Source organism: Hylobates moloch, unplaced genomic scaffold, assembly GCF_009828535.3.
Source record: "Hylobates moloch isolate HMO894 unplaced genomic scaffold, HMol_V3 SCAFFOLD_17, whole genome shotgun sequence".
NCBI lineage: Eukaryota > Metazoa > Chordata > Mammalia > Primates > Hylobatidae > Hylobates > Hylobates moloch.
Genome location: NW_026652292.1, coordinates 75,154,738 through 75,180,686, shown reverse-complemented (window position 1 = coordinate 75,180,686; position 25,949 = coordinate 75,154,738). Strand labels below are relative to the sequence as shown.

Below are 25,949 nucleotides of genomic sequence, written 5' to 3'. Positions count from 1 at the left end.
TTCTTCCTAATAGGCAGTGGGGGAGAGGAAGATATTACGCCCAATATCGCAGGGGGTGTACACCCCCTTGTGACATTGTTCCTTATATCCTGCGAGGGAGAGGAAGATACTAGCGGCAATGTCGCAGGGGCTGTACACACCCACTGTGATATTGTGCCGAATATCCCGAGGGGGAGAAAATGATGTTACTTCCAATATCGCAAGGGGTGCACATCCGCCTGTGATAATGTTTCTTCTATTCAGGGGGAGAGGAGGATATTACTCCCAATATCGCAGCGGTTGAACACACCCCCCGCGATGCGGGGACTCGGAGCCAGCCCCTCTGCCCCCCTGGCTCCTAGGACCCCCATCGCAAGGGGGTGAGGCACCCCCCACGATGCGGGGACTGGGAAGAGCCAGCCCCTCTCCGCCCCCCGCCCCCGGCTCTTAGGACCCCCATCGCTGCCCAAGACCTACAACAGGAAAGCACCATTCAGGCACTTACTGATGAGGTGCTTTCCACCATTCTGGCGTTAGAAGCCACTAACCTGCTCCAGTGCAAATGCTCGAGTCTTTGGCCTGAGACTAAAATGCCTGCATGGCCACATTGCCATGTCACTAAAGAATGACAGACTTTATATGTGCCTGGGTTAAAATGGCGTTCTGCTGTCAGTCCCTGGTCTGGGAAAATGCCTGCAATTTTTTCCCAGTGTCTTGCCCTCTCAGTGCCTGCAAGCCTCTCCCCTAGTTAGCTCTAGGGCTTGGGAGAAACAAAGTGCTCTCCCTTGGCCTGGGTTGCTTGGCTCGGCAGGGGAAAGTTAAAGGAAGGTTCACTGCCTTTCTCATGTACTGGGGCTTCACTCACTTTTACCAACCAGACACCATCATGAGAGTTATTTGCCCATATTGTCCTCTCTGGGATCTGGGGTGTTCTTCATGATTCCAGTGGATTCTCATCTTTCTTCTTGAGTTAAAGCTCACAACATTGATCCTCATTCCCTATCTTGCTATTTCCAAGTGGTTGATGCATGCTAAGCCAAAAGCATTTTTGCAGGGAACAGGGGAAGGTTGGGGTGTGGAGGGGAGTCCCCTGTAGGGGCATGTTACTGTGTGATCACAAAATGATTTATAAATAACAAAATGTTTATAAATAACAAAAATGATTTTTCTGTGGTGTTTTTTAAAAGTGAAATAATGAGAATAGGTTTACTATATTATAGAAATCAGGGAGTGATTGGAGTTAAGATGTTCCATATGCCTTTATGTTCCAGAGGAAGATAAAAGTAATAATTGACTTTAGAGATGTTCATTTAAATAGGCACATTAACATTTCTAGCCACATGTGATGCCAGTAAATTCTGTACATATGTGGATTTTTCTCCCAGATGTGATAAATCCATAATGACAGAAATAATTTTATGAAGATTTCCCTGTTAAATGCTTTTTAATTTAAGTCTATTTGTGTGAGATGGAGGGAGGTGGGGAAATGATATTTCAGCATTTTCAAGTTAGCATCTGCCTAGAATCTCTTTTTCAATCTTTTTACTTTTTACCGTGCCTTTCTGTTTTAGGTGAATCTCTTATAAGTGACAAATTTTATTTTAAAACAAGTCTAAGAATCCTTGTTTAGAGATTTTACTTCCTTCATATTTGTTGTGATCCACTATTACTCCTATCTTATTGTGCTTTATATTTGTCTCAATTATTTTTAGTTTCCCTCTCTTGATGCCTTTTTCTTTACAGACTATTGTATTCTCTCTACCAAGAGCATGATATTCTATTTTAATTATTTCATCCCAGAAATGTTAATATGCCTATTTAAATGAACATCTCTAAAGTCAATTATTACTTTTATCTTCCTCTGGAACATAAAGGCATATGGAACATCTTAACTCCAATCACTCCCTGATTTCTATAATATAGTAAACGTATTCTCATTATTTCACTTTTAAAAAACACCACAGATAAATCATTTTTGTTATTTTACATGGTCAATTGTTACCAATATGATTGCTTGCATTACAGCCCATTCTTCTGTCACTATTTTTTTTTGAGGTGTATCCTTTAGAATTTGTCCTAGGGAGGTTATGTTGGTCATAAATTCTTTTTGTCTAAAAAATTTTTCAATCCTACATTGCTTATCAGTTTGGGTATGTTTTGAGAGATGTGTCATTTGGCAATTTCACTGTTGGGCAAACATTATAGAGCATACTAAAACCTGGATGGTATAGCCTACTATAGACCTAGGCTGTGGGGTATGGCCTATTGCTCCTAGGCTACAAACCTATATAGGAGGTTACTGTACTGAATACTGTAGACAATTTTAACGCAACAATAAACATTTGTGTATCTAAACATGTAGAAAAGGAGCAGCAAAAACAAAGTATAATGGTGCACCTGTATAGGGCACTTGCCATGAATGGAGCCTGCAGGGACTAGAAGTTGATCTGTGTGAGTCAGTGGTGAGTGAATGTGAAGGCCGAGGACATTAGTGTATACTACTATAGGTTTTACAAACACTCTACACTTAGGCTACACTAAATTTGTAAATATTTTTCAATAATTAGCCACAGTTTTCTGTAATTTTTTATTCTGTAAATTTTTAATTTTTAAAAATTTCTTTTACTGTTTTATAATAACACTTAGCTTAGCCCGGCGCAGTGGCTCAGGTCTGTAATCGCAGCACTTTGGGAGGCCAAGCTGGGTGGATCACTTGAGGTCAGGAATTCGAAACCAGCCTGGCCAACATGGTGAAACCCAGTCTCTACTAAAAAATACAAAAATTAGCTGGGTGTAGTCGCACATGCCTGTAATCCCAGCTACTTGGGAGGCTGAGGCAGAAGAATTGCTTGAACCTGGGAGGCAGAGGTTGCAGTGAGCTGAGACTGAGCCACTGTACTCCAGCCTGGGTGACAGAGTGAGACCCTGTCTCAAAAATAAAAAAGCACTTAGCTTAAAACACCGTGTATGGCTATACAAAAGTATTTTCTTTATATCCTTATTCTATAAGCATTTTTCCATTTTTTTAATTTTACTTGGTAAAATGTTCTTGTTCAAGTCAAAGAGAAACACACATTAGCCTTGGCCTACACAGTCATGATCATCAATAACATTATCTTTTACCTCCACATTTTGTCCCACTGGAAGGTCTTCAGGGGCAATAACACACATGGATCTTTCATCTCCTGTAACAATGTTTTCTTCTGGAATAGCTCCTGAAGGACCTGCCTAGACTGTTTCACAGTCTACTATTTATAAGTAGGAGTATACTTTAGCAATAATAGTATAGTAAAAAACTGGTAACTGTCATTTATTATATAAAGTATTATGTATTGTACATTATCACATGTGCTATACATTTATACAACTGTCGGTGCACATTTGTTTAGACCGACACCATCACAAACAGAAAAGTAATGCATTGTACTACATTATGATGGCTATGATGTCACCAGGTGACAGGAAGTTGACAGCTCCATTATAATCATGGGATTGCTATTGTAAATGCAGTCCATCATAAACTGAATTGTCATGATATGATGCATGACTGTATTATAAATTTTCCTCATCACTTTAAAGATATAATTTTACTGCTTTGTAGCTTTCATTGTTCCTGTTACTCAACTGCCAACTTATATTTCCTAAGTAAGAATGATTTACTCTCTGGCTGCTTTCAAGATCATGCCTTTGTCTTTACAGTTTCATTAGGATGTGTCTTGGTAGCTAATTTCTTTTTTTTTTTTTTTTTCTTGAGATGGAGTCTCACTCTGTTGCTCAGGCTGGAGTGCAGTGGCATGATCTCGGCTCACTGCAACCTCTGCCTCCGAAGTTCAAGCAATTCTCCTGCCTCAGCCTCCTGAGTAGCTGGGATTACAGGCACACACCACCATGCCTGGCTGATTTTTGTATTTTTAGTAGAGATGGGGTTTCACCATGTTGGTCAGGCTGGTTTTGAACTCCTGACCTCATGATCCACCCACCTTGGCCTTCCAAAGTGCTGGGATTACAGGCATGAACCACTGTGCCCAGCCCGCTAATTTCTATTTTTTTTATTTGACTTGAGATTTGGTTAAGCTTCACAAGTCCGGATTGGTGTTTTGTTTTTCTTTAGTTTTGCTAATTTTCGATAATTATCTCTTCAGCCTCAAATACTATTTCCTTTGCCCTGTGTTTTAAGCTGTTTTTCTCTAACTCCAAATAGACATTTAAAGACATTCTTACTCAGTCTTCTGTGTTTCCCAATCTCTTTTCTGTTTCCATCTGTCTTTACACTGCAATTTCTTCAGCTCCATCTTCTAGCTCACTATTTCTCTCAGCCTTATTTAATGTTATTTAACCCAATCCCTGAGTTCTAACTTTAGTAATCCTATGGACCAGAAACTACTTAGCTACTTCAGTCACTCTACCTCACCTGTGTTATGTTCTGGTTATTGCGTTAGTTTTATTTGAAGGCATACAGATGTAAACTAATAGTACCTGAATCCATCCCCAGTGCTTGCCTTTTATGCCAATGCATGAGTTGCTCTAGGCCCACGTGCTGGTAGAAACTGAGCATGGTACATGGCATCGTGGTACTTGAAATGACCATGTAGCCTGCTATGATCTCTAGGGGTCTTGTTAGATTCTCTTACATCCAGGCTCACAAGACTTTGATAGGCCACATTTCATATTGACTCTGGAGAATGTGGAATAGCAACCACAGTTTGCTGATGAGGCAGGGTCAGGAGTTCTCCTTCCAGTATAATTCCTTAGAGTAGCTCATACAGCTCTCTGGGGCTGGGGTGGGGAGGGATTCCCTGTAACCAGCTAATAGACGAAGAAAAAGCTCAGGCTTTGGATAAGTTGGCTTGGTATGTGGGTATAAATGACAAATAGACTTCTGCAGCCCTAAGACCCCTGCTCAGAGGTGGCGTGAAAAACAGTGGGGCAGAGAATTGGGTGATATACCTGGTTAAAGAGATAAGTGGCCTGAAGTAAGAATATACGTGGACTCAGGGGCAGTGGAGAATAACTGGGCCAAATTGATCAGGGACCAAAAGGAGGACCACTAGAAGTGACTTGCCTCCATAAGAGTTCTAGCATAGGCTATAAACACTAGAAGAAACATCACATGCACCTACTTCTCATACAATGCTAAGTGACGGCTAAAGGTAGGAAATGGGTCAGCTTGAGAGAATGCCTGGCCATAATGGGGCACTAAAATGCTTAGAAAGTGGACTGACAGAGGCTCAATGAGAAGTGGAATGCCATTAGTTACAGGGGCCTTCAAACAGAAAATTTCTGGAACCATATATCCTCCCCCAAATCTAAATTGGATGAATCACTCTTCTGAGTCCGGGGGGGGCAGCCCAGTCCTACTACTATGCTGTAAAGGGAGAATCCAGAACAAGACCATGGAGGTGCAAAGATCTTGTGTCTCCCATCCCCATCACCAGGATCTTATGGAAGTTTCACTGGAGTCTTCAAATTCTCTTTTGGAAAACTTCAAGAAGAGGTCAAACTCTGTAAGAGTGAGAATTCACTGAGTTATCAAAGCAGCAACTGAGCTAGGTAAAGCGACCATTTAAATGAAGAGGTGGCAAGTATACTAGATTATGCAAACTCAAGGTTTTTTCACTGCCCAGTGGAAATAAGGCACTTGAGAGGCTCTGTAATTGGGAAACTGCTGCAGTCATCACTGTGATCTCCTTGAGAATGAACTTGTAGGTCATCTTTAAGTTTGTGAATAGCTTCTGCTATGTATTAATTTGGTACTTGGTTTGGTTTTCTCCTGATATTAGTCAATGAGGTCTTTGGAAATAGCTCCTGGCAGCAGCATAATGGCCTGGGCCCGTGATGGGTCAAGGGGTCAAGACTTTTCCCTAGAATTAAAGACATGGTAAAGCTTCCAGAGAAAAAGAAAACTCCTATAAGCAATAAGAGTTGATAGCTTCTAGGATAGAAATGATAGAATTTATCCAATCTGAAGAACAGGGAAAAATATTGGAAAAATGAAGAGCCTCGGGAACTTGTGGAACAATATTGAAAAAGCTAATATCTAGGTAACAGGAGTCCCTAAAGAGAAAGAACAGAGAATTGCAGGTAAAAATATTTGAAGAAATGACAACAGAAACATTTTCAAATTTAGGGAAAGATATAAATGTACAGATCTAAGAAGCTCAGCAAACTCCAAGTAGGATAAACACATGAAAATCATGGTGAGGCACATCTTAGACTGGGGAACGCCAAGGATAGATGTTGTAATCATACAGAGAAAAACATGCAATATATAGGGAGCAATAATTATAACTACTACCAACTTCTAATCAGAAACTATGGGGGCCAAAAGAGAAGTAAACAGTGTTTTAAAGTGTTGAAAAAACAACTGTCAATCCAGAATTCCATATCTAGCAAAATTGTCCTTCCAGATGAAATAAGGACATTATCGGATAAAAGAGAACTGAGAATTTGTTGTCAGCATCCCCACACTACAAGAAATGCCAGCATAGTTTCTTCAGGTTGAAGGGAAAGAATACCAGAGGAAAACTTGAATCTTCAGGAAGGAATGGCATCATTGGAAATGGTAAGTATATGGGTAATTAAATTGTTATTCTTAATTGACAACTAAATGGTAAAGACCTTTTCCTCTTTCTTTAAAATACACAGTACTCTTTAAAGCAAAGATTATTATTGTCCTATGAGGTTTATAATGTACGTTGATATTATACACATGATAAATATAGCAAAAAAAGATAGTGGTGGATAAATGAATACATATTTACAAGATTTCTACATATTTTGTAATGGGCCTAAATATCAACTCTAAGTAGATTGTAAAAAGTTAAGGATAGTGTCACTCCTAGAGCAAACACTTAAAAGTGCAAAAGGATATTGCTAAATTACCAATAGACAAATAGAATTGATTTCATAAAAGCTCTCAAAAAATAATCCTGTTGGGTTAATGCCTAGAGAGACTGATATCACAGGACTTAATTTCTCCCTCCTTTATATTTTCTGCTTGAATACACCTATTGTCATTAAACTAGCTTTAGAATAGTTGTTTTGAGATAGCATAGCAACATAGAACATACAACGGGAGGTAGGGCGGAAGGCTGGACAGGGGCGTGGCCCAGTGGACAAGAGTTTCTCATGTAGGAGGAAGATTGAAATAAACATCCCCATCATCTTTAAAACTCCTTTAATTCACAGAGGTGTGATGTGCTAACACTGAACCCAGAACACCTGGGTTCTGGGTCAGCCACTTACTGCCTCTGCGACTTTCATACTGCACTCGACTTTGAGTTTCCTGTCACTACTGTGAAGTTAATTCATGTCTCCCCTGGCACTCCGGGTGACTTTCATAATACAGTGATACTATTTAAAATAGCTGACAGTTTATAAAGTACCACCAGGAAGCACTGAGGGGTCTTGGAGCAATTTAGAACTAAACAGCAAGTCCATAGGCTAGAACTTTATTTTGACTAATTGAACACTGCCATCTGCTGCACAGATCTGGGAAATAGGAGGTATTAGATTTCCAGGAGGAAGGCGTTTCCTTCAAAATAACAAAAATTTGCTTGCTTTATTTCTTGTCCCTTTGACCTCACTTTCCAAGTGAAAGATGAAGAATATAAAAACAAAAAGGTCAAAACAGCCTTGCAGAGGCCACTCTGACTTATATGAAAGGGTAGAGCTCAACTTTACAGGTCAGGTGGGATTTGAATAAGCCTCATGGTGAAAGGAAGGGATGGTATGAAGAGAACTAATAGTAGGATCATAGTTAGCAGCCCTGGGGGAAACACTGGCCTGGAGGCAACCCTGAGCATGCCCACTTCCCAGCTGGATGCTGAGGCGAAGTCCCAGCATTTATAACATTGGGATAATAATGGTGGAAACCTCTTAGATTGTTGAGAGATTTAGCGAAATGAGCTATGTCTTGTTTTTAGGACAGTACCTGTTAGTACATAACAAATATTAGCTGCTGCTGTTGAAACTCAGACTGGGAAGAAATAAAGGAAGTTGATTAAAAATTCACTAGCACCTTTGGAATAAACTCCATATTAGCCCCATTCTCCCAAATAGATTTGAAGCAAGGAAGTGAAAGGAGTCAGGTGATGAGATTTTTCAACTTCAGCAGAGTGTAAACACATAAGAACAACAGTAACAGCTACCTTTCAATGAGACTTTATGCACCAGGTATAGCTCTGTGTGTTACATGTATTAACTATTTTTATATCAACTCCATGAGGTGGGGACTTTTAATATTCCTATTTTATAGATGAGGAAACAGGCACAGAGAGGGGCTAAGTGTATTCAAGGTCATGTGGCCAATGAATGACAGAACTAGTGTGATGATTAATTGCTAAGGTTAAGAGATGCCCAGGTGGCCAGTTGGATGTTACTTGTAAGATCCTTCTGGAAGAGATCAGCATTTGAACCAGTAGACTGAATAAAGATCATCCTCACCAATGTGGGTTGGCATTATCTAATTTCGTGAGAGCTTGAATAGAACAAAAAGAGGAAAAGCAAATTTGTTTTCTTCTCGTACTGGGATATCCACCTTCTTTGCTCAGTCAGTGGCCCCTTTGGTTCTTAGGCTTTTGAACCCAGGCTGAATCACCACTGGCTTTCCTAGGGCTCCAGGCTGCAGATGGCAGATCATGGGACTTCTTGGTCTCTACAATTGTGAGTCAATCTCTCATCTTTCTGTATATGTATTCATATATCTAGCATCCATCTATCTATAATCTATTGGTTCTGTTTCTCTCAGGAACCCTAACATGACTGGAATATAAATGCACGGGATCTTGTCCCACATTTGCACTGCTTAGGGGCTATATGAACCATAGAAAACCAAACCTATCTTCTTTTGGGGATGGTGGGGGTGAGGAGCTATAACTGTATTATTACAGTTCTTTGCATGTTAAGCTGTATACCAAATTTGTACAGAATCTGGCAACACACAGTGTAGCAGTGAGGACAACCAGAGGTCACTCTTGTCACCACCTTGGTTTTGGTGGGTTTTGGCCGGCTTCTTTACTGCAAGCTGTTCTATCAGCGAGGTCTTTATGACCTGTATCTTGTGCCGACCTCCTATCTTATCCTATGACTTAGAATGCCTTAACCTTATCCATCTGGGAATGCAGCCAGTAGGTCTCAGCCTTATTTTACCCAGCTCCTATTTAAGATGGAGTTGCTCTGGTTTAAATGCCTCTGACAAAACTGTTTGCTTCAGTGTTGTTTGTTTGCTTCAATGTTGCTTGTTTGCCTGAAAACTGTGTGTACTGAAGCCACTCCCAATTTGAGTTTCTAGAGTTAGCAAATAAAAATACAGATGCTTGGCTGGGCGCAGTGGCTCATGCCTATAATCCCAGCACTTTGGGAGGCCAAGGTGGGTGGATCACGACGTCAGGAGTTCGAAACCAGCCTGATCAACATGGTGAAACTCCGTCTCTACTAAAAATACAAAAATTAGCCAGGCGTGGTGGTGTATGCCTGTAATCCCAGCTACTCAGTAGGCTGAGGCAGGAGAATCACTTGAACCCAGGAGGCAGAGGTTGCAGTGAGCAGAGATCGCGCCACTGCACTCCAGCCTGGGCAACAGAGTGAGACTCCATCTCAAAAAAAAAAAAAAAAAAAAAAAAAATAGATGCTCAGGTAAGTCTGAACTTCAGATAAAGAATGAAGTCTTTCTTTGATAGACCATGTCCCATGGAAAAAAAAAATACAGATGTTCAGATAAGTCTGAACTTCAGATAAAGAATGAAGTTTTTCTTTGATAGACCATGTCCCATGCAATATTTAGAATGTGCTTATTTAGAACATATTAGAAAAAGTAGTTGAACTGAAATTCAGATTTAACTGAACATCCTGTGTTTATCTTGCAGCCCTACCTTGACTACATCCAGTAGGTGCGGTGTGTTGCTAAAATTGCCACATGCATTTCTTACTGAGCACAGCCATGTGCCTTGCTTCTCAAGCAGACAATGAGGCTCAAGAGGTGACAGCTGACAGTTCAGGCCAGAATGTCTAAGTTGCTTGAGAGAGTTCAGAATTAAAGTCAGTTGTGGGGAAAATTCCAAGCTTTTCAGAGTGTCAGTCCAATGTGGTGGTAGAAAATAGGACTTAAGTGAGTTTAGTTCAAGATATGCTAAGGCTTGGGAAAAGTGGCTTGCCCTCCCTGATGCAAGCATGGGGATGAGCGCATTACAGATGTCTTCCAGGGCTTCGACCCTTCACCATACCTAGGGATTTCCCTCATCCTGCCTTTGTTCTATTCTTACTTGATTTAGTCTCACTTTGAGAAGCACATAGTTAAGTAATTTTCTAGGGAACTCAGATATGCCCTGTGGTCAAGATTGACAGACAGTCCAGGAGGCTGTTCTAGCACTAGGCAGCTTAGCGTTAAGAAGAAGGATAGGTTTTAGGAGTAGGAGGGCCTGGTGGCAGCATAAACTGTCAGAGGCAAGGTGGACACATGTAGAAATAGGCAACAAGGACAGAATCACAACCAGGAGGCCTCACCTGTAGGAATCTATAGTGATAGTTAATACATAGTTGCTAGGGGCAAGGTCGATGGACAGCCAACAAAAAGTACTAACAGATTCATTAATATTCAGACTGACATCAGCCTTCCCAGTGAAAAACCATGAATCTTAATTTCCAGAACAGAGCCATTGATTCAACAGAAGCCTGAATCTCCTTGAGGAAAGACCCTGCAATAGGACATCAAGTATATTCACTAGTTAATTTCCCAGTCCTTCCTCATAGGAACTTACAGCCTTTTATCAACATATCTGTACAATGGGAGAAGGGAAATACCCATATCTTTCAAGGGCATTTGGATATAGGGACTAAGAGGATGCTAAAACCATGAGGGCTAACATGCCTTCATGCTTCCTTCTTAGATTGGAAGAGGTAGATAGAGGCCAGGTGGCAAACAGAGTCCTGGCCTAAATCCATTTCACAGGGCATCAGTGTGTTCATGGACTCACCTTTGTTGATTTTCCTGATCCCCGAGTGCATTGATCAGGATAGATATACCTAGTAACTGGCAGAACACTCACACTAAGTCCTTGAACTGTGGAGTACACCTACGTAACTGGAAGAGCTAAGTGGAACCCTCTGAAGTTACCCAACCTCCAGGCCAAGACAGTAAATATACAGCAATATATTATGTAGGGTGGAATGGCAAGGAGTGTCATTGGAGTGCTGAGCTCAAAGATTTTAAGGAGATAGAAGGGTTGCTGCTCCCCATTACATCTCCATCTCATTTGCCAGTCTGGCTTCTGAAAAAAACCACATGGCTCACGATTGATATAACTACTGTCAACTCCATCACATGGCAGCCTAATTATAACTATTGTGGTTTCATAATTATCACAGATAATTATGACATAGCTTCTGCTACTTAGTATGTGGTCATTGATTTGGTGAATGCATTCTTTTCAGTTCCATCAGAAGGGAAGATCAAAAGCTTTTGCATCTGCCTGGGATAGACAGTGGTACACAATCAGGGTCTTGTCCCAGGAAATTGTACTCTCTCTAATGCTTTCTCCAGCAATATAGTTTAATGGCTGTTCTATTATCTGGATATGACACAGACTATTATGCTGATCCATTATATTGATGATATCATGAAGATCTGATGTAAAAAGGAGAAAACAGCGAGAATGGTGGAAGCCTTAATAAGGTATATGTGCACCAGTGGGTAGAAGAAATCCCTACAGAATTTCAGCAGCCGGCCAAATTGGTGAGTTTTTAGGGGAACAGTGGTTATTGCATCTTACATGTACTTCCTATTGTAAATCAAAGGAACTAGGAAGCTCTTCTGATTCGGAAAGATCATATATCATGCTTGGGAATATTGCTGTCATCCACTAACTGAGTTACTCTGAAGGCTGCCAGTTTTGCAGGGCCAAGAACGAGAAAGCAATCTGCAGCAGATTAAGCTACAGCTCCAAGTGGCTCTGCCACACAACTGGAAAATCTCATGGTGCTAGAGCAGGATCAACATGCATGACCTGTGGGTCAGCTGCCTACTTTTGTAAATAAAGAACTATTTGGTTCTCTAAGTTTTCCTATCTTTGTTCTAGGGCAATGGGTCTCAAATTTCAGTGTGTGTATGCATATGTATGTGTGTGTGTATTCCTCCTACTCAGAGGGCCTACAAATGCATGAATGGGGAGAAATGAAAGCCCTTTTTTTTAACAATAGAATAACACCTAATATAGAAGGAATAGAGTTCAAAATCAGCAGTGGTTGCTGGGAATTAAAGTTTGAGATAGTTACACAGTCTCAAAGTGTCCCCTATAAGTTCCTATTGATTATAAAGGGAAAAATAGTAGCTTTAAAGTGGAGCAACCTAACAGACACCACCTAAACAAATGATCAGCCCACCTGGTGCCCTTATCTTGGTTTCTAAATGTCATTCCCAACTGAAAGGAAGCCTGTAATCTTGGAGAAGAGGCCAATTTCAGGATGAAGACAGGGACAAGATGAGCCTGGGGACACTTGTCCAGAAAGTAATGAAGTGCTCAAAGAATGACAGGGATATATCAAAAGCACATGCAAGCCATCTTGAGGAAGGTCCCATTGGACAAATCTCTGAACATTTTAATGGCAGAATAAATGATGGCAGTAATGAATAACAGTCGTCTCTTGGTTTCTGCAGGGTATTGGTTCTATGACTCCCCATGGATGCCAAAATCCCCCAGATGCCTAAGTCCCCCAGTAGGCCCTCTGTATACTTGGGTTCCACATCTGTGGACTCAGCCAACCACAGATCAAGTTCCCATGGATATAGAGGGCATACTGGGTACATGTTTAAAAAAAACACGAATCCATGCATTTCTCTCTATATAAATAATTGAGTAAATACATAAATGGGGATAAGTGAAAGCTTTTTTTTTTTTTTAAAACAATAGAATAACACCTAAATACAGAAGAAAGGATGGAGTTCAAAAATGAGCATTGGATGCTGTGGACAGAAGTTTGAGATAGTTACACAGTCTCAAAGTGCCCCTTACAAATTTCCTGTTGATTACAAACAGGAAAATAGTAACTTTAAAATGAAGAAACCTAACACACCACCTAAACAAACAATCAAAGTTAACGCTAGCAATTTTGGAACAAATGAATGTCATGAGCCTTCTGATCAGAGGCACCAAGAAGAACACACCATCACTTCTGGTGGAATCCTGCCATACATAAGCTGAATCAAATCATGAAGAAAACTTAAACAAACCCAAGTGTCTTTTTTTTTTTTTTTTTTTTTTTTTTTTTTTTTTTACTTTGACAGGTTTTCTACCAAATAAAAAAAGGTGACCTTTACTCTTCAAAATTATCAAAAGAAGAATGAGGAACTGTTCCAGATTAAAGACATGACAACCACGCAACATGATTCTGTACTGGATCCTTCACTGAGCTGGGGGTAAGGGGAGCTAGAGCAGACATTGAGACCACTGATGGACATTTGATTAAAAACTATGAATTAGATAATATCAGTATTAACTTCCCTGGGTTTCCTAATTGTACTGTGGTTATATAAGAGAACATTCCTATTCTTCGGTAAAAGGTTTTGATGTTTTAAGCTTAATCTCCAGTGGTTTAGAAAAAATGTATGTGTGTCCCTATTTTTGTTTATATGTGAATATGAATATACATACATTTACACAGAAACAAAACAGGGGAAGGGTAAACAATTGGTGAATCTGGGCAAAAGCTATATAGCATTTATTATACTATCGATGTAATGTTTCTGTAGTTCTAATACCATATCAAAATTAAAAGCTTGGAAAAGACTACAAAAGTAAGGAGAAAGATTACAATGCAATGGTCTGGTGGGTCACAGTAAAGAGCCAAGACTTTACCCAGTGGAGCCAGTAATGGGTTGTAGGTTGGGTGTATTTTGGAGAGATGACTTTAGCCATGGTATACAGGAGGAGGAAGATAGGAGACCTGAGAAACAGTTTAAAACAGCAGCAGCACCAACAACAAATTTATGAAAAAGCCTGGGGACTGAATGATGGAATTTAACCCACATAAGCATCAGCACTTCCCACTGTGAATCCTGATCATGTCCCTTTATTCCTGAAAAGCTGAAGTAAGTAAATGTACTCAGCAAACCTTGACTAATCCATATCCATCTGTTTATGGACATCAAGAGAATACTGATGTGGCTTGCTCAGTGCTACGTAGTAAACAAACTTCTAAGGGACAACAGGCTCTCGCTCTGTTGCCCAGGCTGGAGCATAGTGGCACAGTCATGGCTCACTGCAGTCTCATCCCCCCAGGCTCAAGGGGTCCTCCCACCTGAGCCTCCCCAGTAGCTGGGACTACAGGGCATGCACCACCATGCCTGGCTATTGATTGATTGTTAGAGATGGAGTCTTACTATGTTGCTCAGGCTGGTCTCTAACTCCTGGGTTTAAGCCATCCTCCTGTCTTGTCCTTCTAAAGTGTTGGGATTACAGGCGTGAGCCACTGCACCCTGCCAGTAGTAAAATATTAACCCTATTTCTGGATGACCAGACAGACGCATAGTTCATTTTCCAAGCTTTCATTAGGAATTGAGTTCTCGACCACCTGGAACATTTTCCCTGGGCATCTGTGGGTGTTTATCCTAGAGGATATGCTGCTTTTGGTGGGTTTGTGGCTTAGGAAAGAACCCAACTGGAGCCAGGTCTCCTGGGGCCATAACGCCCTGCTCTGCTTAGCATCCCTGTAGCCAGGCTGGTTTCTCAACTCTGTAAATCTCAGTCATCTTTCTCTACTACTCTCATTTCCAAAGTGGAGATAAATAATAGCACCCACTGGTCGGGCGCGGTGGCTCACGTCTGTAATCCCAGCATTTTGGGAGGCCGAGGCGGGCGGATCACCTGAGGTCAAGAGTTCGAGACCAGCCTGGCCAACATGGTGAAACCCCATCTCTACTAAAAATACAAAAATTAGCCGGGCGTGGTGGCAGGCACCTGTAATCCCAGCTACTCTGGAGCCTGAGGCAGGAGAATCGCTTGAACCCTGGAGGCGGAGGTTGCAGAGAGTGGAGATCGCGCCGTTGTACTCCAGCCTGGAGGACAAGAGAGACTTCGTGGAAAACAAAAAACAAACAAACAAAAAAACACCAAAAAACAGCACCCACTACAGAGTTTTGCTCTAAGGATGAAATGAGATGAATAAATGTAACACAAGTGAAAAATAAAAGGAGCTAGGCATGGGCAGGGCCGCAGGGCCCGGGAGCTGGGTTTTGGTGGGGCGGGCGTGCGTGCCTTGCCCTGCTGTGTGTGCCTGGCTACGGAGGGAGGCGTGGCACATGTGGGGCGGAGCCTGAGTGTGCCTGTTTGGCACCACTCGGGGAAGCGGAGGCTATTCCCTGGAGGAAAGATGAGAGACTATCAGCTGTGGAGGAGACTGCCTTTATTGTTGAAGTGAGCAACACTGTAAAAGAGGTTATAGAAAGTGTAATTGGGGCTGGGCGCGGTGGCTCACGCCTGTAATCCCAGCACTTTGGGAGGCCAAGACAGGCAGATCACAAGGTCAGGAGTTCGAGACCAGCCTGGCCAACATGGTGAAACCCCATCTCTACTAAAAATACAAAAATTAGCCAGGCGTAGTGGTGGGCGCTTGTAGTCCCAGCTACTCATAGGGAGGCTGAGGCAGGAGAATCGCTTGAACCTGGGAGGCGGAGGTTGCAGTGAGCCGAGATTGAGCCATTGCACTCCAGCCTGGGAGACAGAGCAAGACTCTGTCAAAAAAAAAAAAAAAAAAAAAAATCGCAATTGGTGGTAATGCTTATCAACACAGCAAAGTGAACCAGTGGACCACAAATGTAGAACAAACTTTAAGCCAACTCCCCAAGCTGGGAAAACCATTTAAATACATTGTGACCTGTGTAATTATTCAAAAGAATGGAGCTGGAGCTGGATCACACATGGCAAGTTCCTGCTTCTGGGACAGCTCTACTGACGGGAGCTACACTGTGCGATGGGAGAATAAGACCATGTACTGCATTGTCGGCGCCCTCGGACTGTCTATTTGACCTCGCAGTCCATCCTATAACCTTTCCGCTTTTGTCTCTAGTTCATCTTCTAACCACCAGCCATGAATTCAATGAACTCCTTTCTCGTTCTCTTTAAGTGTGTTCTGTGGCACTCTGAAAAACCAGATGACTGCACTGTGATGTGAACTGCCCTGAAGTCAGATGTGTATCTCTGTAGGTCACCTGCAGCCTGCATTGCCACTTGTCTTAACTCTCAGTATTTCTTTTCAAAGGTGCTAAAATCTGAAATCTGCTAGTGTGAAACTTGCTCTACTCTCTGAGGTGATTCAAATACACTAATTTTCCATACTTTATACTTTTGTTAGAATAAATTATTCAAATCTTTAAAAAATGAGTTGATTACTTTTAGGTTCTTTCAACAAAAGCTGTTTTCAAAAACTGTTAAACACTTGTCCAGAGCTTTCCAGTACCTAAGCTAGATTTAACTTCATGGAGGTCTGTGTGGAAATGACATTAACTTCGCTAGGCTAGGAAAGATATGTTTTACAACCTGGTAAGTTTTGCTGAAAGATATGAGCACTCCATTTCCAAAGGTGCCTTCCTTTGCTCTTCAAAGAATCTGAAACCACATATGTTAACCATGAAAGAGGAGACCATTTTCCCCAAGAGATGACATAAGATGGTTTGCATGTCATTGTCCTCAAAACATGATACTGGTTATTCAAATACATGCATTATGTGTGCTCTGTTTAGAAAAGGGTGGTGAATATGAAGAGAACCACTCACGACATATTCTGATGGTTTTCCAGTAGCCTCATCATCATACAAGAAAGACAGATTATACCTCTGTGATATGAACACTCGTTCTTAAGAGTCGGGATTACATGTGTTCTTGGTTTGTTCAATAATAAAAAATACTCGGTTATACAGTGAATGGATAGCTGGTTTCATAGCATGAACTAAGGTCTCCAACTCCCAGTTTTTAATACTAAAGTAACCAATGTAGAGGTGTTAAGAGCACATGTGGGCTCCAGAAATAGGCTGCCTGAATGTGAAGATCTGCAGCATCTCTTAACCAGGTATGTGCTCGTATGCAAAACATTCATCCCCTCTCTGCTTCAGTCTCCTTGTGTCAAGTAGGTATGAGTATCTACTTCAGTGATTTGATGGGAAGAGTAAGTAAATTTACGTTAGAACTGTTCCTAGACCATAGTGTGTGTAAAATGTATGTTTGCTATTAGCAGAAGTAGAATTATTAGTAATGTATTTTATGACACTGGGTCCTGATGTCATTCTTTGAAAATGATTATCAGCACGTGTGTTAGTCAACTTTCGCTCAGAAGCTCAGGTTTAACTGAGCTTCAAGGAAGTCCCATAATATCTGTTGCTATAGTAAATTATTTGTCCTATATTAAATAATTGAGAGAAATCCATAGCAAGCTTCCTTCCGAACTTTGTATTGAGAGGGAAAAAGGAGAGTAACAAAAATTTTCAATAAACTTTAATTGTCCTTCCTTCGGGAGACGTTGTTAATATTCTACCCAGGTCCCCTTGGATCCCTTTTACTATTCTCTGTACATCCTCCCAACATGCATGCATTTTCTTCCCATGGCTCACATTTACCTCTTTTCTTCCCACGATTGTCCTTGGGCTACCGGATCTGCCTTTGTTGCCCATACCACAAAGCACACAAAGAGCTACACGTGTTTTAGTTTAAGCCCCTTGCAGCAGGACTAAGACACTTCAGATTCCAGGCTTCAAATTTGGATGAGCTCTAAAACGCTCTATGGAAATTCTCACCCCTGAGGGATCGGGCTGTTGCCACACTCCAGAGGACTCTGATATCACATCCTTCCCTGACTTCTGCCCCTGCCTTGTTCTCTTTCTCAGTTTTGTTTGGGAGCACATCTTTAATAAACAACTTACACATCCTCATCACAGGCTTTCATTCTGGAAACCCAAACCAAGATCTTCCTAAGCTTATTCTCCCCTGGGTGCTCAGCAGATGTGGATTCTCATACCTAAGGCCCTCTCTCCTCCTCCTCCTGGACGTGGTGAGGAGTAGAGGTTAGGAAGGCAACAGAGCCCTGGATTTCTGTGCAGTTCCCAACTGCCAACATTGTCAAGTCCACATCTCATATTCCCTGTGCTTGTAAGTGACAGCTTAATATCAATTTTATTTTTCAAGGAATAACTGTTCACCAGAGGCGGAACCCTTGCTGGTCAAAAAATGTATAGGTGATCTTAGGGCAAGAAACCTTTCTTTCAGGCACTTAATAGGATACTTACAGGCAGAGGCTTCCTGAGACTGTCATGCTCTGGGAACCAAGAGACCTAAGGTCCAGACCTGATTCTATCAAGGCCTCATGGTATGAGTTGGAGGCCCATGGAATACAAATGACTAATCTCCATATCTGCAAAGTGAGGGTACTTGGACTCATACACTTTCGAGAATTCAAATAACAGAGACTTTTCCCAGAAAAAAAATCCATTGTGCACAAATATTTTGCGTTCAATTTCAAGGGTTTCTAAATAGATCCCACTGAAGTCCATCACTGGATTCTTTACTAGATTATTTCTAATTATCTTAATAGTGCTCGCATTCTATATTTCTGTTTTCTCAAGTCTATAACTGAGACCCATGTAATCAAGGACAGACTGAGAATGCTTGAGTAAGTATAAATTCTTCTGAAGCATGAGGATCAGAACTGTTTTTAATTTGGTTTCTTTGTGGAGCAAAGATGCTATTTACTGCCAAGAAGAAAATATGTGTTTTAAAAATAAATTCTCCCACGTGCTAGGAGAAAACATCTGGGAACAGCATATATCTTATGTCCTTGGTGGGGAATATGTTATCTTTCTAGTAGAATGGAGTTGGAGTCTCACAAGAAAAGATTCCAGTCCCAGCTCTGTCACTTAGCAGATTTGATGATGAGCAAGAATAATAACTCAAAGTAATTTTACTGTTAAAATGGAAAAAAAAACCCTTATGCCCTCCTTATAGGGCTGTATTGGTGACAAAGTTAAATGAGACAATGCTCATACATTCTTTGGCATGTTATTCTCCTCTGTTTCGCTCTAGTTTCTGTTCCTCTTCCTGTCTTAAAGGGTGGTATTCTCTGAATTCTTTCATCCTTGACTCAATCTTATCTATACTGTCCTTCAGTTTTAACTTCAAGGGTGGCTGATGACTTCAAGTGTTGACCTTCAACCTCGTCCTGTCCCTCCATGTTCTGCAGTCATATAATCAGATGGGATGTTTTCCCATGGAGTGGGTTTCTGTGCTTTGGCCTATTCGCTAGGCAAATCTATTTTGGTAATGGAAGTGCTCTTCCTTTCAGAGGTTTCCCTGACCGTACTTCCTCCCACCAGCAGGAAGGACATATAATCCAGAATCACTGTTCAGATTATCTCTTCCCATCCACTCAGTGATTTTCCAGGGGGCAGATATATGAGCCCAGTGGGGGCTGTTCAAGTTCCTTCCCAAGAGTTGATGTGGTTGCTAAAAGCCAAGCCTCTTCAGCTTGTCAGATCAGAAGCTTGTTGATCGGAAAATAAAGCGTGTCAATTGTTATCACCACCATAAAGAGTGAGCCCAAGGGTGCTACAAAAGGAAATTCAAGCTGAGAGAATGAAAGAAAAATTCTGATTATAGTTGAGTCCTGGAATCCAGCTGTAACAGGTATAACCATGAGCCTTTTCAAAACCAAGTCAAACAAGCTTACATAATTTACATAACAAACTTACAGAAATTAGTTTATGTAATTAGGAATCTGTTGCATTATCTGAACTCAAGCTAAACAGTTCTCCTTGTGCCCTTGTTCCAGGTGGAGGTACTAATGTTCACTTAGTCATTCCAACAGAAAACCTGGAGTCATCCTTAACTCTTCCTCCTCCTCCTCTTCCATCATGCCTACACCCATTATACCCACCAGTCCTACTGTTCTTTAGTATTTCTCAGATTGTCTCACTCTTCTCCATCTGAGCTCCCACCATCCTAATTCATACACTCTCCTTCCTGGGTTACCATTAGATCTTACCAGTCTTTTTGTCTCTGATCTTGTCTCTGATCCTCTCATGTTACTGTGGTGTGAGACCAAAGAGAATGAATTTATATAAAACACATCTGGCCATGGCATTTATCTGTTTAAACGTCTTCCGAGATCCTGTTACCACAGGATAACATTCAATCTCTTCACATGGTACATAAAATGTTTCATGTGGCCTGGCATGGTGGCTCATGCCTGTAATCCCAGCATTTTGGGAGGCCGAGGTGGGTGGATCGCCTGAGGTCAGGCGTTTGAGACCAGCCTGGCCAACATGGTGAAACCCCATCTCTACTAAAAATACAAAAATTAGCTGGGTGTGGTGGTGGGCACCTGTAATCCCAGCTAGTTGGGAGGCTGAGACAGGAGAATCACTTGAACGCGGAAGGCAGAGGTTGCAGTGAGCTGAGATTGTGCCATTGCACTCCAGCCTGGGCAACAAGAGCGAAACTCCATCTCAAAAAAAAAAAGTTTCATGTAATCTTTAGCTGCTCTCTGCTTCCCACATAACCATCTGGAAACAGCACTGTTTGTAGTCATTACCCACTGGTGATATGCTGTCACCCACATTTGGTACCTTTGCTCATCACTTTGGGAGAGCAGTGTAGCTTGTTGCTATTAAAAAATGAGGCTTTAGAATCATACTGACCTGAGTTCAAATCCTCATTCTGATGTGTACCACCCACTGCTTTGGCAAGCTACTTAACTTTTACAGCCTTATTGTTAGATTTGAAAAATAGGGATGCTGATAGTAGCGGTTTCATTGAACACAGTATCATCAGAGTTAAGATTGCATGAAAAGCACTTAAGACAGTATCAGAAGGCAGCAAGGCCTGGTACATGTTGGGCATTTTTTTGTTGTTTGTATTTCCTTTGCCTAGAATGCTCTTATTGCTGACTTTGTCCCACTATTCATTTTGCTGGCTCACTGCTGCACAACCTCTGACTTGGCTCAGATATCATCTCTTCCAAAGGCATCCTCGGGTGGGGGAGTCTGCATCTGTTACCCTAGGCTCATCACCCTCATTGCTCTTAGCACATGTATCAGACTTACCTTCTCATCTATTCTGAGTTCACTGAGGGCCATGTCATCATCTTTGCATCTCCATTTCCTAACAATTTTTGGATTGAATTGAATAGAAATGTTACCTTCCTCCTCAGCCTCCAGTGGGGAGCAGGGGGGAACTAAGCAGCAACCATGTTAATTTCCTTGGATTCTTTTGCATGCTGTTTTTCATTATTTTTCTCAATACACATAATTTAAAGCCATTCTACCTGTCCGCTTTTATCCTGTTAGTCTCTGACAGGTGAGATATTAGGAGAGACAGGATGTGTGAGTACAAATAAGTAGAAACAATTTGACAAACGTTCTCTTTCTTCCAAGAAAAGCAGCTCTTTTCCTGTTTTTCTCTGGCCTTGGAATGATGGATTGTAAAAATTGAATCAACATCTCCTTTTATTACAACACATTAGCTGGGCCCAGCCGAAGATTTATAGCTTTCTGTTAAAAAAAAAAAAAAGGGTCTAGGGAAATGTTAAATACTCAGTTTTTACCATCCTTTCTGCTTTTCACCCCCACCCCAATCCTATGGGAATAGATGGTCAACACATGGTGCTTAGGTAGTTACAAAGTCTGGGAATTACTGAGTTGGAACTAGATGGCAAGGAGAAAAGGCTAGTTGGCTTAGTTTGTTTCGTGAGTCAGACTTCCAAAAGTGGCTTGGTTGTTATTCTATCTTTTAAATATGGGGTCTTGTTATATTGCCCAGGCTGGTCTCAAACTCCTGGGCTCAAGTGATTCTTTCATCTCAACCTCATGAGCAGCTGCAATTACAAGTGTGAGCCACTGCACCTGGCTAGCTTGGTTTATATGAAAAAGCAGTGAGTTTGGAAATGGTTGAATCTGTTTGTCTTTTTTATAGGTAGAGAAACCAGGACTCAAGAAGTTTAACATTCACTAGCTGGGTGATCCTGGGGAGATTATTTTCCTTAAGTGCTATTGAAAGGAGAAAATCATATAATGTTCATGGAACACCTATCAGACACCTATGAGAGTGCTGGTGCACAGGAGCACCTAACACTTTTTTTTGTGTACACCTAGTAACTGAAAAGAGTGGTCATAACATGTCACTGCCAGTTCCCCTTTAAGGTTTTATTTCCCATAAGGGAGATGTCCTGTTACTCTTACCTGCATTCCTCACATTTTTACATGGAGAAGGGACTCTCTGTTCCACTATCCAGAAGTATATGAAGAGTACTTCCAGCTCTCTTCCTTTTGAACTTTGCTTTGGCTCAGAGTAGTAGTAAAGGGGTCCCGTCCTGTTAGGGTAATGAGCTGAGCCTGTGTGGCTGATCACCAGGGTGATCATTCTTTTCTGGGTTCCCCCAACCCACAGGATGTGTGTTGTCTTCTACTCCCTTTTGTGGGGCACTAACAGGGCCCAGCTGGTTCTGTAGAGAAGACTTTGATGTCCTGCAGGGTCAGTGACTGGATGGCAGGTATCTATAGCATGTGAAATCTCAAGAGGCTTATTATGACCACATGTGTCAACTGCGTTCTCCAATCTAGTTGCCAGAAATGAAGTTAGGGTATTTAACTCCGTCTGACTTCTGTGTTATTCCTTGGTTGATTTCCTAATTTGAGACTAAATAGAAAAGTTGAAGGCGCTAGGCCCATTGCTCATGCCTGTACTGTAATCCCAGCACTTGGGGAGACTAAGGTGTCAGGATCACTTGAGCTCAGGAAGTCCAGACCAGCCTAGACAACATAATGTAGACCCCATCTCCACACACACACACACGCGCGCAAAAAATTGGCCAGGCATGGCTGTGCATGTCTGTAGTCCCAGCTACTCAAAAGGCTGAGGTAGGGGGTTTGCTTGAGCCCAGGAAGTCAAGGCTGTAGTAAGCCATGATCACACCACTGCATTCTAGCCTGGGTGACAGAACACGAGTTAAGAAAAAAAAATTGTTGAAGGCTAATGTATTAGTCCATTCTCATGCTGCTATGAAGAAATGAAGAAATACCCAAGACTGGATAATTTATAAAGGAAAGAGGTTTAATTGACTCACAGTTCTGCAGGGCTAGAGAGGCCTCAGGAAACTTATAATCATGGCAGAAGGGGACACAAGCACATCCTTCTTCACAAGGCAGCAGCAAGGGGAAGAAGAGAGAAGGGGGGCGGAAAGCCCCTTATAAAACCATCAGATCTCATGAGAACTCACTATCATGAGAACAGCATGGCAGTAACTGCCCCCATGATTCAATTACCTCCCACTGGATCCCTCTTATGACACATGAGAATTATGGGAACTACAAGATTAAATTTGGGTGGGGACACAGCCAAACCATATCAGCTAACTAATGTTAGTATCTTGTAAGATCTTGATCCATTGGCCAGATGTGTTGACAGACAAATTCTGGTGGCTGGGAACACAACTAATAAGAAGCCAGATCAAGGCTTTGGGCCTTGCCAGGGCCCCAAACCTCAAATATTAGTACAAGAGCAGTTGGTGGATCATGGAAGCATCTTTCTCCATTGCTCATGATGAACAACTGTTTCTACTTGGTCAAGCTGATTAGGACTTAGGAAGCAGGGCCCTGTGATGCTCTAGCACTGACCTGAACTGACTTGGGCATGTGTAGTCATTCCCTTGGCAAAGGGCGGCTCAGGCAAAAATAATAGGAAAAGTGTGTTTGAGCTTTGGTTAAGGCTCCATTCCAAAGAGGCAAATCTTTCCAGTGCGGCTGACTTGACTTTGGTGGGTGTTCCTATTTTTCTTGCTTCTTAGCCAAATCTGCAGGCCAGGACTTTAATCTGGAAAGACAGCTGTATTTCTTGTGGGGCTCAAGGCATTGCTGTAGGCTTCTTGCAAGTCATATGAAGTTAGCCTCAGACCACCTGCCTCAAATTCAGTTACTACTTGTGCTGTTTACAGATAGCATCCAGAGCCAAGTTAGATAGCTAAGAAAATAAGCAAATGAAATGCAAGTACTTTGTTTAGATCTTAGTTTGAACAATACATTTTGAGACAATTAGGGATATTTGAATATAGATAGGGTGTTAGACAATACCAAAGAGTTATTCATAATTTTGGGGGTATAATATTTTATGTAAGAAAAATATCTTTTTTAAAGGGCTGGCTATTGAATTATGTAGGAATGACATGTTTGCCATTAATTTTAAGGAAATATTGCTTGGAGTATCAAATCTCTAAAGCAATGTAAAATATTAGGAGGCCCACTAGGAACATGTATATAAACTATATTTTGTTGGGTATAATAGTATCAATAGTAACAACAGGAATAGTATCAATAATACAATCAGTTAAATGGAATTCAGGATGGTTCAATGATTTACTTTATTAATAGCCCCAAGGAGTAAAAAACTCACATATAATCATTACAATGTGAAAGACATTTGAAAAAAAAACTCAACAACCCTTCCCAAAAAGTAATTATTAGATTGTAGATGTTAAAGTTTATTACAAAGTTCAATAATTGAGAATGTAATACAGGAAAAGAAAATAACTGTATAGAATAGTACGTTCACATGCAGACCTAAGTACATATGGGAACATAGATTTTAATATCTAGCAAGTTATATATATTTCTAATCAGATTCCTCCACCCAAAGCAATAAGCCTGGATTAGAGTGAAATACCAAAAGTAATCTGATACTTACTAGTATTAACACTAGATTTGATATTAGTAGTACTATTTAAAATGTTTGTTTTTAGAGACGTGTCTTGGTATACCGCCCAGGCCGGTCTCAAACCCCTAGGCTCAAGCAATCCTACCTTCTCAGCCTTCTGAATAACTAGTAGTATTTAATATTATTCTGAATGTACCAGTCAAAGCAGTTAAATAGAAGAAAAAAACAGGTATAAGAAGAACTTGGTATGTTATTTGCAATAATTATTTCTAAATATGTATACTAATTTTCTATGAATTATTTTGGTATCTACTAATACTACATAAATGTGACAAGTTGGAACTTTAATATATATAAATTAGTAACATTTTTTAAAAAAAGATTAAAAACAATGAATGATCAACATATAATGGAAGAAAAGATCATATTTATAGAACTAAGGTAAAACAATTAAACACATAGGAATAAGCCTAAGAAATGTGGGGGACCTATACATAATCAAATCTTTTTTTTCTCCTTTTTCACCTTTTAGGTTCAGAGGGGGACAGGCTGCTTATGAATGATTTAGCATCATCCCTTTGGTGCTGTTCTCATGGTAGTGAGTGAGTTCTCATGAGAACTGGCTGTTTAAAAGTGTGTAGCACCTCCCCCCTCACTCTCTTCCTTCTGCTCTGGCCATGTAAGATGTGCCTTTCTTCCCTTTTGCCTTCCACCATGATTGAAAGTTTCCTGAGACCTCCCCAGAAGCAGAGGCCAGCATCATGCTTCCTGTGCAGCCTGCAGAACCATAAGCCAATTAATTCTTTAGGAATTACCCAGTTTCAGGTATTCTTTAGGAATTACCCAGTTTCAGGTATCTCTTTATAGCAGTGCGAGAATGGACTAATACAGGCATATACTCAATAATGATTTTGCTGGGTCAAACAGTAGTTCTGAGTTCTTTGAGAAATCTCCAACTGCTTTCTACAGTGGCTGAACTAATTTACATTCCCACCAGAAGTATATAAGCATTCCCTTTCCTCCACAATCTTGCCAGCATCTGTAATTTTCTGACTTTAATAATAGACATTCCGACTGGTGTGGGATATGACACCTCATTGTAGTTTTGATTTGCATTTCTCTAATGATTAGTGATGTTCAGCATTTTTAATGTTTGGCTGTGCATACGTCTTCTTTTGAGAAATGTCATCTTGAGAAATGTCTGTTCATGTCCTTTACCCATTTTAACAAGGTTGCTTGTTTTTTGCTTGCTGATTTAAGATTCCCTATAGATTCTGGATATTAGAACTT

At 41.0% G+C, this 25,949-nt stretch overlaps 2 protein-coding genes and 1 long non-coding RNA gene across 3 annotated transcripts in view; 2 read left to right on the top strand and 1 right to left on the bottom strand.

The window, feature by feature from the left end:
• The window catches only part of LOC131381652 (uncharacterized), a 95,591-nt gene extending 82,110 nt beyond the window's left edge, over positions 1 to 13,481 (top strand). Inside the window, exons 2-5 of the long non-coding RNA XR_009210529.1 lie at positions 6,387 to 6,541; positions 8,555 to 8,643; positions 11,562 to 11,710; positions 13,259 to 13,481. This is a non-coding gene — a long non-coding RNA (uncharacterized LOC131381652). The remainder of the gene's footprint in view (positions 1 to 6,386; positions 6,542 to 8,554; positions 8,644 to 11,561; positions 11,711 to 13,258) is intronic.
• Positions 1 to 25,949, bottom strand: part of ZNF518B (zinc finger protein 518B) — a 121,017-nt gene that overhangs the window by 58,000 nt on the left and 37,068 nt on the right. The window lies entirely within an intron of this gene.
• On the top strand, positions 13,845 to 15,997 carry LOC116456771 (dynein light chain Tctex-type 1-like). Its single transcript, XM_058430105.1, has 3 exons — positions 13,845 to 13,851; positions 15,319 to 15,418; positions 15,733 to 15,997. The coding sequence occupies exons 1-3, from the start codon at positions 13,845 to 13,847 to the stop codon at positions 15,995 to 15,997; spliced, it is 372 nt and encodes a 123-aa protein (XP_058286088.1).